General features: G+C 46.7%; 2 protein-coding genes across 3 annotated transcripts in view; one reads left to right on the plus strand and one right to left on the minus strand.

The window, feature by feature from the left end:
* Positions 1-382: 382 nt before the first annotated feature.
* borr (borealin-related) overlaps positions 383-13,348 on the minus strand; it is a 42,641-nt gene continuing 29,675 nt past the window's right edge. The window contains exons 2-4 of one of the 2 annotated variants that reach the window (XM_033379429.1): positions 1,390-1,882; positions 819-1,218; positions 383-751 (exon numbers count right to left, since the gene is read on the minus strand). In XM_033379429.1, coding sequence (XP_033235320.1) covers positions 553-751; positions 819-1,218; positions 1,390-1,747 — 957 coding nt within the window. In that variant the 5' untranslated portion in view covers positions 1,748-1,882 and the 3' untranslated portion in view covers positions 383-552. Of the gene's footprint in view, positions 752-818; positions 1,231-1,389; positions 1,883-13,348 lie in introns of both variants that reach the window. The other variant, XM_001355807.4, reaches the window with a different exon arrangement.
* The window catches only part of Ggamma30A (guanine nucleotide-binding protein subunit gamma-e), a 38,527-nt gene continuing 29,804 nt past the window's right edge, over positions 4,626-13,348 (plus strand). Inside the window, exons 1-2 of the mRNA XM_015181498.2 lie at positions 4,626-4,757; positions 4,911-5,239. The gene's annotated coding sequence lies outside the window, so the exon portion shown is untranslated. The remainder of the gene's footprint in view (positions 4,758-4,910; positions 5,240-13,348) is intronic.

Below are 13,348 nucleotides of genomic sequence, written 5' to 3' on the forward strand. Positions count from 1 at the left end.
AATGCGCCAACGTCCTCGATCGGTGCTTACCGAGTTGCTGAGTAATCGGACGTCTGGTGGATCGGGAACTAAAGGAAATAATTGCGAGTCGGTAATATTAAAAATGTTTGCATTCACTCACCCTACCACTTGTAGTCGGTGAAATATTTCCGCTTCAGATTTAAAAACTTCGATAATTGCATCTCAAGCATATGCTTGTCAGTCCAGGCGAGGATAAGCTTGATGCTTGGTACACTTTCGGCCTTGACTTGTGCCAGGCGTTCCTTCTCCTCTTGGTGCGCAGCGCCTGACGACCTGCCAAAAGTCGGGTGCGAGGAATCTTTCTCTTTCTACTGTCGATTGACTTATGAATTATGCTATTTGTTACAATAATCCCAAGGAATACAATTATAAACGGATGAACATATATTAGAACTTTTATAGATTTGAATGATGGATAAAAACGGGGTAAAATAAGCAATAGCTTGTGCATAATTTGCGAACTGAACTTAAACAAAACATAGTAAAATAAATGATATTTGATTACGTCTAGATACGATTTAGAAGGGGCGACTATTTGAAGCCCACCTGGCTGGCCTTGTTCACAATCATCTGCAAATTGGCGTGCAGCGTTTTGATCTGATTCAGGGTATTCTCGTCTAGGTTTTCCAGCAGGTTTGATTCGACCTCGCCTGCTTCCAGTTTCTTGGGTCGCAAGCTCAGGATACCATTCCGAATGGGTATGTTTACATTGGCAAACTTTTCCGGCATTCTGTGGATATGGAAAACATGTACTGAATTGCGATTCTGTTTCGAACGTTTCTCTAGTCAGTGCTCACACTTGGGCCACCATCGGACTGCCAAATTTGGAGAGCGCCACCTCGCCCGGCTTAGGGTAGCGCAGGAAGGCCATTGGCGGAGTCGAGGGCGATGAGGTGCGTCCACTGTGCAGCTTAAGAGGAGTGCGATCGGCACTGAAGGCCTTGGGCCGTGCGGACATCGGAGTGCGCATCTTGCTGCGAGACATCCGATTCGCATTGGTGCTGCTGCTAGGGATAGAGGTCGCCTTGGCCGAGTGGATTACACTCAGCTCCCCGCAGGCCGAGCGACTACGGCGGGCACGACGGGCCCTGGCCGAGTGTAGGGGGCCGGGCGTCCGCATGGCCTTGGCGGATCGCAGCATGGAAGCAGTGGAAACGGCCAGCATGCTGCCGCCGCTGGCTCCCAGGCTACTGTCCTCTGTAAGGTAGCCTAGATAAAGTGACCGGCACAGCATGTTGTGTGGTGATGTTATTTGTGCAATGGAATGTGTGATGAAAGGTTAGAAAGCAAATTTAAGTTAGAGAGATCCGCGCACCAGTTAGAATAAAATGCATTAGAACATGAGAATTACGATCTTTATAAACTGACCTTCGTCGTTGCGGCTGCCGCCACTGGCCAGGGCCACTCCTTGGCCGCCCGTGGTGTTGGTGCTTGCCGACATGGACGCTATCATCTGCGTCTGATCGCTGGCCTTGAACTCTCCAAAGCGGTTCAGCTCCCCGAACAAGTGCAGGATCTCGGACATCTTCATGTCACGCAGCTCGGTCTGAATCACCGAAAGCACCGACTTCACCTTGTTGTCCACCTCGCTCAAGTACGCGATTTCCAAATTGTCGATGCTCATCAGACTAGAGTCCATCTTTAATTCGAACAAGCGGACCTTCTCCTCGCGATTGGCCACCTCGCGGTTTCGCTTCGAGTTCTTTGGTATCTTAGTGCGTGGCATCTTTGTGGCTTTTTAAATTATATTAGAAATTATATCAAATCAGTCAGTTTTTACAATAATTTTCACTTTTCTGTGAGCAATGTTTTCGAGTTTTTCCGCCTTTTTTAGCGTCATGTATACGGTGTGACCGACCCTCTGAAATAAACCAAAAATACCGTATCACTTTAAAATATACCGTAAATATACTGACGAGCTCAAGTTCTATTATACATATTCCTCAATTTTGATATTCCATCGAATATTAATAGCTATATAGAACATTTGGCCATGCCCACAGAATTTAATACGATTGATGAATCAATTTTCTACTTGATTGGCCTAATTCAAATAATTGCTTTTATTGGATTTCTGTATAACGTTTAAAATAAAATTTAATAAATAGATGAAATTGACAAAATATACCGTCGGTTCAATTTTGACCTAAAAAAAATACCGAAAACGGTCACACTGTTGCGCCATCAAGGAAAGGAAAGGCGGAACCATTTTTAGCGTCATGTATAAGGTGTGACCGACCCTCAGAAATACCGAAATATACCGTCTTACTTTAAAAATATACCGTAAATATACTGACAAAGTTCGATGTTAATCGATAACACCATCGATAAGCTGTCGCGATAGTTTTGGCAGGTGGCAGCGCAGACAGACCATTTTTTAAAGGTCTGGTTACTTTACTGCAGCGATCGCAAATTATTAGAAAATTTGAAATATTTTGATTGTTTTAATGGTTTTAAACATTAACAAAGGTGAATTAGGTATAGCCTAACTGTGCATACCCTCAGATGTTGGAATTGCATGTACCATCGCATATATATATTCCCACTTCTCACTTTCAGACCGAACTATGAGCACCGTGCAGCCAAAGGTGGTTCATATTTCAAGATTGAAAAGCGGAGCGCTCCCCAAAAATTACAGCCACAATCCCATTTGGCTGCTGCCTCCCGCTCTAACCCCGGCGCCACCTCAGCACACGCATAAATTGCATTCTGTGGCAGTTTGTTCTGTTTGCCTATCTATCTTGCCACTTGCACTTTGCCTCCAGGACGGACAGTCGCCCCCACTCGCCCCACAATTGCGCACACAATTCTAATAAGCCTCGGAGCCTCGTGTGGGGGGTCCCAGTCCCACCCATGTGCGTCTGTGTGAATGGGACACAAATCAAAAGCATTTTTGTCATGCTCGTCCAGCATTTGGGGGGCTTCTGCACGGAACGTGGACAGCAGCACATCCTGTGCGAGGCATGTGAAAATAATACGCACCGCAGGCGCTGCAGTTGATAGTTTTCCATTCTTTCTCTTTCCAGTTGTCTATCCCTCCCCCCCGTTTCTGGTAGCCCTCGAGTACTTATGACAATTGCATAATTTCGAGAGTTTTCCCAATTAAGTTTCCCGGGCAGAAGTTTTAATTGGCTCGTCTCTCTGCTTCGCTTAAAGCCACCGAAATGGTTGTGGAGCGAGAGCCAGCGTCGGATGAAATTGGATGAGTGATAAAGGATGATGTCAAACGGCATTCTCAATCAATGCTGCAAGTTTAATATTTCAGCCATTCAGTCAGCAGCAGCGGCAGACTGCAGGACCTGCAACAACACTGAAACTCAATTTGTACGCGGACCAAACGATGCGTTAAGCATATAAAATGCAAAGCGGAAGCGACTTTTACGGATAGATAACAGCACTACTTACAAATGTGCGTCCCATCGCAGCCTGCGTGCCAGCAACTGTTGCATATTGCAGTGCGGGCGAAGCGCTTATTGTCCCGGCTGCTGTTTATGCTGAATGTAAATGGATCCCACCTACATATGGAAGGGGATACGGTGCCAGACAATGTCAGGGGACTCCTACTCGGATAGAGGACGGCGGATTGAGGATAGAGGGGCTTCCCAGCGCTAACGTGTACTTAGTCCTCCCTTAAGCGGTGTCACTGTGTCGCCCGTCAGGTGGAGTAGACAGCGACATCTTTGCGAAGCGCTATCATTGCACAAAGTGCAAAAAGTCAAGGAGTTTTGCAGCTGAGGAATATAAGAACTACAGATGCCCTGCACATCCAGCAAAACTCTATCCTGAGTAAGAATCCCTATCATGGGAACGACGCCTTGGTAGAACACCTCTCTTATGTTCACAAAATGTATTTATACTCGTATACCACCCTAGGCACCCACTAGGCAAAGGTAACAGGTAGAGGCCATAGCGGCCGTTCTGCCACATGGCTAACCACAAGTGTGGCCGGGAGTTGGGACAGCTTGCGGCTCTTAAAAGGACATGGAGACACGACATGCTACGAGCGAGTGAAAATGTTTCACATTTCCCAAATATGGGTGCTATTAACCCATTGGAACTACCCCGAAAGTTGGGCAAGTGGGGATGGTGTGCCTGAGGCAATCATTATAACTTTATGGCTTTTTAATATAATTCTCGACCCCCTCCACCACCACCTGCCTAGGGGGAAGGAACTACACACTACTACCCTACTACCCTCCGACTTAATGAGCCCCATCGGGCGAAGCTATTGAATTGTGTGCCGCTAGTTGGGCAAACCCAATTAAAATTTCGGCTGGCCCTCTTCGATGCCGATAAAGAAGGAACAGCCGCCTCTGTCACACTCTCGCCTTTCCCACAGGTGTTGCAAGGAGTACGTGTCGCAGGATTCCACTCCGTTCGGGGACACTCAAACTGCAGGCTGCACTCATTCGTGGCTAGCTCGGAAAGTCACTCCGTGCGGGGTAACATTTCGTTTCGTTCGTGCGCCCTGGCGTATGCAACACAGGAAATCACTCAGTGCCATTCCGTTTCGTTCCGTTCCGCTGTGGGTCCTGTAGTGTGCAACACAAGGCAGTCGCTTGTCGCAGGCAGCGGCAGCAGTTGCATTTTTGGACCGGCCAGTCATCCAGCAGGACCAGAGTGGAGCCAGGTAGAGGGACAGGCACATCGTACGCATTCCACATTCGCATTCATTCGACGCATTCGTGAGGGCGGTCCGTGTTCCTAGCCATCGCTTGGAGCACCATCATCCGTCGGTTAGTTGCTTTCTTTGTTTAGTAGTGCGTGTCTTCAGTGGCTGCCTCTCGCTTCCGCTGCGAGCCGCTTTTCGTAATTGAAACGCGAACGCCGAGAGGCAGCGCCGACATAATTAAATTAAAATTTACCCACACACTCGCCCTCACACACAGAACCTTCCGAGAACCATCGATAGACGAGCCAACTAATCACATTACCAGCCATCAGCCATCGCCGTCAGCAGACAGCAGAAAGCAGCAGGCAGCGACACCGGAGGGCCGCCGCAGTCGACCGCTGAATCGCAGACCCACAAGACATCCGAGTTCCCAGTTTGTGCATTGCATACTTTTTGGCGCGCTCACCAATTCAAATTGGAAAAGTCACCAATACACCACACACATCCGTTGGTGAGTGTGCGGTCGTCGTCGGTTGGCATTTTCGGAAGTCTTCGTCCATTTTTTGCGCCCAGCGAAGCGACAGAATTCATCAACTCTTGTGTCTGGTGAGTGGAAAGTGGATATCAAAGACAAAAGAATGGTCTATATAGAAGTAGAAGTGAACACAAGTGGAGTTGGGGGAGCTGCGCTACGGTGCTGAAAAAATGCTGAAGGGAAGCGAAGCTCTTTAAGAAAAGAGAGAACCTCTGTGTTGTCACAAATATTTCAACAAATTTAATAGGGAAAGCACAAGGGAGACAGGTGGAATAGGGGACACGTCGCAAAGAAATTTCTTTAAAATACAATGATTCCGTTTCATTGAACTACGAGAATGAATTCAGTGCCTAGACATAGACCTAACTGACTACAAACAAACACATATCTCAGTGCGATTATCTTGATTCATATAGAAATTGGTTTCCCTGAGATAAGATAGCACCACCTACTAGTAGAAGAACATTTCTGTTGTTGGTTTGCAGAATACGATAAGATACTGGGAGCTTTCGCGAGAGAAAGAGGGGACCGACGCTATAGATACCGCTGTATATACATATACATATCTGTTTGAAGAACGTTCTCTGAAGAGGTGTGATGGCTTTTTCAGCTCTCTGGTTTTTTAACAATCTCTCATTCATGTTTTCCCACTTATATCCGCATTCCCATCCTCATTTGAGTATTTTCCGTCAGAACTACGTCATAAACATTTCAATTTCCCCTATAAAATGACAATTTCTGGGGCCTTTTGCAGCTCCACTGGAGTGGTTTTCAGTGTTCGAAACTTAATTCTCTGCTGCCATTCCACTTACTGCCGTGGTGGGCTCCACTCTTCGATTGTCCATCAGCATTCACATCCGCATCCTCATAGCATAATTCTGTTTAACAATATCTCCGTTCGGCATGTTAAACCGCATTTAATGCCATTTTCCATTTTCATTCCCATTTCCAGCCTTTTTGGCCATAAATTTCACAAATTGAAAACGATAATGTTGCTGGGCGGACAGCTCTGCAGGAATACAGAAGGAATTAATAGCCCTGCGGCTGCCTTTGTCTTGTCCCATGTTCAATGTTCGGCGCAAGTGAACTGAAATTGTCATTCAGCGAGAAGGGGATCGATGAACCCACACACATAATCATCCCAGGCCTGACACGACCCCGAACGTCATCCCATTATCCCTGCCCATCCAAATCCTCATCCTCATCCCCATCCCCATCCCCATTCCCATCCCCATTTCACATTTCAATCCCCATCTCAATCCAGTTCCAGAATGAGCGCATCTGCGGTTAATGTGCGACAATTGTTCGATTCCGCTGCCTCTGTCTGCCCCTGCAATTTACTGCTATAATTATTATCCTATATTCTTTTTTATTATTTTTTTACTCACGTCCAGCGGCAATTATGATCACGCCATCCATTTTGTTTTACATTCATTGCACCCTTCCAGAGGGTATGATGGTTTTCAGCAAATCTCGGTAAAGTAATGCAGAAAGGAGCATCTGCATCTGATCAGATATAGCCTTGTCTGACTGTCCGAAACTATGTGCCTATATCATAAAGTTGTACATCTGAAAGGGTATCAAAACCTTCGGACCCCCACAGATAGGAAAACAGGATATGTTTTTTCATCCATTTAAAAAACAATTTTGTTAAATGTGTTTCCATTTCCCTTTCTCTGTAATTATTCGTTTGAATTTAATAAATCCCTTTCTTGTTTGTCTTGGAAATTGAATGATTGAACTGAAGCATGTGCATTCCATATTTGCGTATTTGCATTCCGCACTCCCTCACATGCCCTTCCTCCCCCAATCAGATGCTCCCACCCTCAATTGAAATCGAAATCGAAATCACAATCACATTCACATCGCTCACAATTCGCATTTGTCGCGCTTCAATTATAGTGGAAAATATTTGCATTCCAACGCACTGAGCATTCGCCATTCAGGCAGGAGAAGGGCAGAGCAGGGCAGTGCAGGGCAGGGCGGGGCAGGGGCTGTTTGCCTACGTGCCGTTCGAAGGATATTCCTTCAGGTACGGGGCCCAACACGGGGCTTTACAATGCATTCCGCACTGGCGTCCGTTGTCCACGTTTAAGCACGACCACGGAATTATAAATGTTTCATTTAATATTTAATTAAATGCGAAGGCTATTTTTTTGTTGTTGTACAACAAATAATAATTGATGGGATTTTAGATGCGCAATCGCTAGGGATTCTGATATCGAAATAAACCATAGAGAATCCTCATTGTTGGGATGCCCCCATGATGTGGGGATATCATATGTTCATTCTACCCTTGCTGCAGATAATTATGTATATTATTCTGTTAAGCCTTAAAGCTCCTGCCACACACACTTCCCATAGAAAAGTAATCGCAACTGATACCCATTTGAATATTGCACGAGTACCCATCTCCATCTACCCCATCTTCTCCGTCTTCTGGCGGCTAGCTGCAATTTGCAACTATCTCTGGGACACGACTTTGCAGCAGAATCTCTTCCAGAAGAAGTTTAACAAAAACGTATACATAATTTAATATAATATTATTTTCTGCTGCGACGGCAGTCGGCAGTCGGCACTCGGTAGATGGCCAATGGCCGGGCAGGCAACAATAATGCATAGATAATGCAGCCCCAACATTGTCCACGCCTCCTGGCTCTTTGGCCCTCCCTCTGAAGAGATAAAAAAATGAATTTCCTTGGGTTCCTGCATCAACAAATTATAATTGTAGTGGCTTTAACGTGGAGGAGAGCACCGCCAGAATGGAGGTACGGCCCGGTACGGTCGGTGGGTGGGTCAGTTTTAGCGTGCGTTGGCGAAAGTCATAAAAGAGAGCACCACTGGCAGCTGGAGCCCCTGCAAAGACCCCAATCTTCCCAGTCCCAGCCCCAGTCCCACTCCTACTCGTCGTCCAGTCGAGTGGCGGACAAGTTGACGTTTTCTGGACCTGGTTCCTCCTCCCATTACCGACTCTGCTCCTCCCCCTCCTCCTGCTCCTGCTTTCTCTCTCTTTAGCTGGAGAGAAAGTATGTTAATAAAAATTTTAATTTATCGCCGAGCATAAAAAGTGGTAAAGTGCTGGACAGGCACAGGCCCCGACACCACCCCCACCCCCCTCCTACCACGATTCCCTGCTCAGCCACGGCGCCGTTAAGTATGCAACGATATTTTAATATATATATTTTTTCATATTTTTGTATTTCTTGCGTGCTTCAACACGCACAAAACGCGTTCGTTGCCATCGTAGGAGAGCTCAATGGGCTTCCACCGTCTTCACCGCCTTCCATCCCCCTGCCCTGATCCGACGGCTCTGTTCTCGATGTCGACGGTGTCAGTGACGCCCTCGTCCACTTCGGAATAACCTCTCAGAGTCGCCGCCCCCCCCCCCCCATTCCCGTTGGCTCCTCGGTAATAGTTTCAAGAGTTTTCGGCCAAGCAAAATACTGGTGGAAATGCACGCCATGTGCCGGCTGCAGACTCCCCAGATCCCTGCCCCATCAAGCCACGCGAGACGAGGCGTCCACTTCAAAGTTCGATTTTCTGTATTGAAAATTGGCGTGCATTAGTTCCAGACTTTCCAAAGAGCTGGCCCAGAGGAGGGAAGGAATCACCAGAGGAGTGCGGTTCTATGATGAAGAGCAGAGCGTGCTGCTGTTGCGACTTTGTGTGTTTTTTATCCTTTTTGGCCTGGCTTTAATTAGTGGCAGTGGCAGTGGCTTAATGCTTGAATAGCCCTGCTGTCGGAGGGGAAAAAGCGATGAGATCTTAAAGGTTTCCTTTGAAATAAAACAAATAGGGGAATTGTTTGGCTTAATAAGAGAATAGTCAAGGATATAAAAGAAAGAGGCATCCATGGTATAGTGCCCCTTACGGTTTCTCTAGGTAAGAAGCCCCATGAGAGATTTAATCAATCTAAGAGGGAGTAAAAGGAAGAACTTTCTAAGGAAAGTAGATTGGCACATCCTAATGAGAGTAGTCTGCCATCGAGTCCTTTAAAATCTGTCATTGGCTCGCCGAATCCCACAAATGGTCTCTTCCATCTGGCAAAATCCGCACATTGTATGCGACTTTCCGCCATAAAACTCCATTCACGACAGAGTCGCAGCCAGCGGAACCTAAGCGTGTGATGTACTCTCGTAAAACGACTAAAATTGTACGGGAAATACTGTAATACATACGAGTACGAGTATCCATGATGCACAGGCCATAAATTACGGCGGGGCTAATAAACTTGTACATGAGAGTACTCGTATAATAGTTTGTCTGGTTGGTCTGTCGCATTATAAATAACACACATAACACAACACCCGCCAACCGCCACCCGCCACCCGCGGAGTCCCCACAGCAACCACTTTCCGTCCCGCCCTCCCATTGAAACCGCCTCCCACTACGAGGGGGATGGAATGGTGCCCCCATCACGATCCACAAATGCGACTCTAAGCGGAAGTGCAGGCACAAAATTTGCTCCCTCCTTCCGGTTTCCGTGCAGTGTCGGTGGTCTCTTTCTCGCCATCTGTCCTTCGTCCTTCCTCCTTCCTCCTTCCACCTTTGTCCCCTTGCCCCCCCCGCCCCCCTGTCTGTCTCAATGTCTGCTTCCATGTGCATCGTAGCAGAAGTTTGATAAATTAAATTGTACAGCCCCCAACTCGTATTGCGACATTTTATGGTTTACTTTCTTTTATACCAACTATTAGAAAATGTAATAATAAAATATTTAATGGCCACCTCTTTGACCAGCAACCAGCAACCAGGACCGGGGTCCAAAACCAAACAGAAGTGTCTTTCTGCCCGTCTGTCCTTCTGTCTGCTGGTCCGTCTGTCCGTCTGTCTGCCTATCTGTCTGTCGTTGGAATCTCTCAATAAATGTTGAATGAACGGAGAAGGGTTTTATTTTTCTATAGCTTTGGGGGGCGAGAATTTCTCTTGAAGGTGAAATAATTTTGCGACTCTTTCGACCAGTTTATTTGGTATGAAAACTCTGGCCATAAAGACGTGCCTTCGGGCCTTGTTAGCAACGAAAATATTTGTCTTTTTCAGTTGATACCTTGGGGGTGAGGGGTGGGTTGTGTGGGTATTTTTACGACAATGTCATTCAGCAGTAACTTCTGTTTTCATACGATAAAATATTTCCTAACTATTCGAACCCAAGAGGCCTTTTTTCGTGCAAACCTTAAAGGCCGACTGCATCCTTAGATGGATCCCTTGATGTCCTTCGCTTCGAAGATCCACAAGTAAATAAAAGAAATCGCATCTGCTTTTTTGTTTGGCTCTAATTAAAACCATAAATTACGTCTGGCTGAAAGTCCGTTTCCATTTGCTCTGCTTTCCTCCTAACTGCATTTTTAATTGCTATTTGCGGAACATATTAAAAGGCTACACCAACAACTCCAACAACTTACACCAACACCATCCAACAACAACAGCAACAGCAACAACAAAATGATTGCCCAACCGAAACGGAGGTGCAAAATGGTAAAAAATAACGCCATAATTTAGCATCAACGCCTTTCGAAGTAGGCCAAAACATATAATCAGAGGGCGTGGCCGAACATGGCAGGCGGAAAAACCCACAAAATTGCAACGAATAAAAAATTGCAGTAAAAAAGGACGAAGCTGAAATGATTGTAAAAAGGGGAAAAAAATCTAAAAAAAGAGCGCAAAAAGAAAATTCGCTTGCAAAATTATACGAAGGCGACGCTCTCTCACAGACACCCACAAACCCACACATTCTAGCAATTTTCGATGTATCTGGCTGTGTATGTGTAGGTATGTGTGTGTGTGTGTGTGTGGGGGCAGGTGTCATGGTGGGATGTGTTTTAGGGGGGCATGGGGGCATGGCATTTTCTGGTCTACAGATAATTTCTTTGCCTTTTCCCACATTGCAACGAACATTTTTCCCAATGTATTTTTCGCAAAGTTTCCGGTACGCTCGGCAGCAAATTTATTGAACCATGAAATGTTTGTGTACGTGTCCCGGGCCCAGGGATAGAAAACCTGACAACTGGGGCGTGGAGGGGGATAAGGATGTGGAGGCTGCTGCCACGGAACACCTACCAGGGAGGAGGGCAGGCGCGAGGACTCTTGTCTGGGGAGGCAGGGCAACGATCGCTTCGACTCGTCTATACCCCGTAAACTGTCTGTGACTTGGAAGGCAGCCATTGGATTGGTCATCCAAACGCCCAGACGTGGTACAAGATACTAGAGTCTGGGGTAATTCCATATTTCTATCTATATTTTTTGCCTATCAACTGAAATAGAGAGAAGTATATCGGTTCCATTGATAATTATAATGATATATGTATATACCATTGAAAGAAGATAGAAAGAAAGCAGATGATGCGCTCAAGGAATCTCCAGTAAGCCTTGTCCTTAAGTATCATGCAAGCATACAGGATATCTCTTGGGTAGACTACTCCCCAACCCCCTTGCACACCCATAAAGACACACACAAATACACACAGACAGTTTTCACTTGTTAGTTGTTGTCTTATTGCTTATTTGCTCAACTTCTGATCCCCTGCCCGCCCCGCCCTCTGGTTCGTGTGCAAACTTTGCATTACTTTTGCTCTGCCACACTTTTGCACACACAGCCAACCCCCAGCCCTCAGCCCCCAGCCGCCCCTTCACCCAATCCCGATCCCCGTGTTCCCCCATCTGTGGCACGTAACTGCTTTGTTTTTGCTTTTGAAAATATTTAGTTGAACTTTTTATTTAACGCATCAATGGATGCCACTTGGCTTCGGTTTGGCTTCAGCTTCAGCTCCGACTCCTGTCGGATCCTCTGGCTCCCTTCTTTGTTCATTTCGATTGGAAAAACCAAAAGGGGTCGGTCTGCTGCCATTACAGTGGCTGTTGTTGTTGCTGTTGCTTATTTTGCCCCGTTACTGTTACTGCCACATGCCTCATAATTTTTCATTGCTATCAGAGTTGCTGCTGCTGCTGGTGCTGCTGGTGCTTGGTGGCTCTCCCTCTTCCTATCGTTGGCCATGAAAAATTGATGCCGGTTTCGATTTGATTGGATTTCAAATGCTATCGAAGTATATTGAATTGGTCTCCCCTTACCCTTCTCCTTCCCCTTCCCCTACCCTACCTGGGGGGGCGGTATGTTGCATGGCGGCAGGGTGGAGCTGCTGCAATCATGGACTGGGGGCTCTGATTTTCTTGGCTGCTTAGGTAATTGCTCTTGAAGTTATTCAACTTCTTGAGGGGCTCCTTTCCCGAGGTGTTCTTCGGGTAATTAATCTTCTTTCTTAACCCTTTTTAGCCCGGCTTCAGAGTTGTTGTTATCCCCCATAAATTGGATAATAAATGGCGGGGCAAGTGTTGCCTGCAAGTGGGAAAATATCACACCTTTCGATTGGAATATTGATGGATGGAATCTGCCTGTCGAACAGAACACTTTGTGACAAGGTGTCGCCGCATGACAAGCTGAAATATGTTGAAGGGGCTCTGCCAATGACAGTCATGCATTCGAATTAGAGTGCTTTTGCAGCGTTCACTCCTTAAATCGGACCCTAATTGAAGTTCTCTCGAAGGTCCCCCTCTCAGTCCCCCACTCCCCATCGAAATCAACCGCTTAACCTCTCTACCATCCCCAAAGAGGCACCTCTCAGACTACCTCTGTCCAAAAAACACAAAAGTCAACTCTAAACTCCATTCATTAGCGAATCACTGCTGGAATGAAATTGTAAAAGCCAAGTGGAACGTCCCCCAAAATGCACTTTTTCCTCGACTCGAAACAGGAGCTCCACTAATTCAATTAAGCTGCGGGTGGTTTTCCCTGCCCCCCATCCCCTAGCCCACTCTCGGTTTTTAGAGTCGCGTTTTTGGGGGCTATCCGCTCGCCGGACGGACGGACTTGTTCACCTATTGATCGTTTATTCAATTATTTGCGTCGTCATTCATCCGTTGTTGGGGGACCCTAGTCGGTGGGTGGTGGGGAGGTGCTATTGGTACCCTAGTCGGCGGGGCTTTAGGCGGTATGTACATAGGCCCTTGTGTTAACGAAAATGCCAGACAAAGGCGCCAGCTGCCACCCGAAAACCACCCCCCCAACCCGAACCATCTAGCATCTGGATAATGCAAGTCGGCATTTCTATGGATGCCTCGACATCGTTTCCGTGGCATTGCTTGGCACTATATCAAACGTATGCCACCCCCCTCAACCCCCTCAACCCCCT

This window comes from Drosophila pseudoobscura, chromosome 4, assembly GCF_009870125.1.
Source record: "Drosophila pseudoobscura strain MV-25-SWS-2005 chromosome 4, UCI_Dpse_MV25, whole genome shotgun sequence".
Classification (NCBI taxonomy): domain Eukaryota; kingdom Metazoa; phylum Arthropoda; class Insecta; order Diptera; family Drosophilidae; genus Drosophila; species Drosophila pseudoobscura.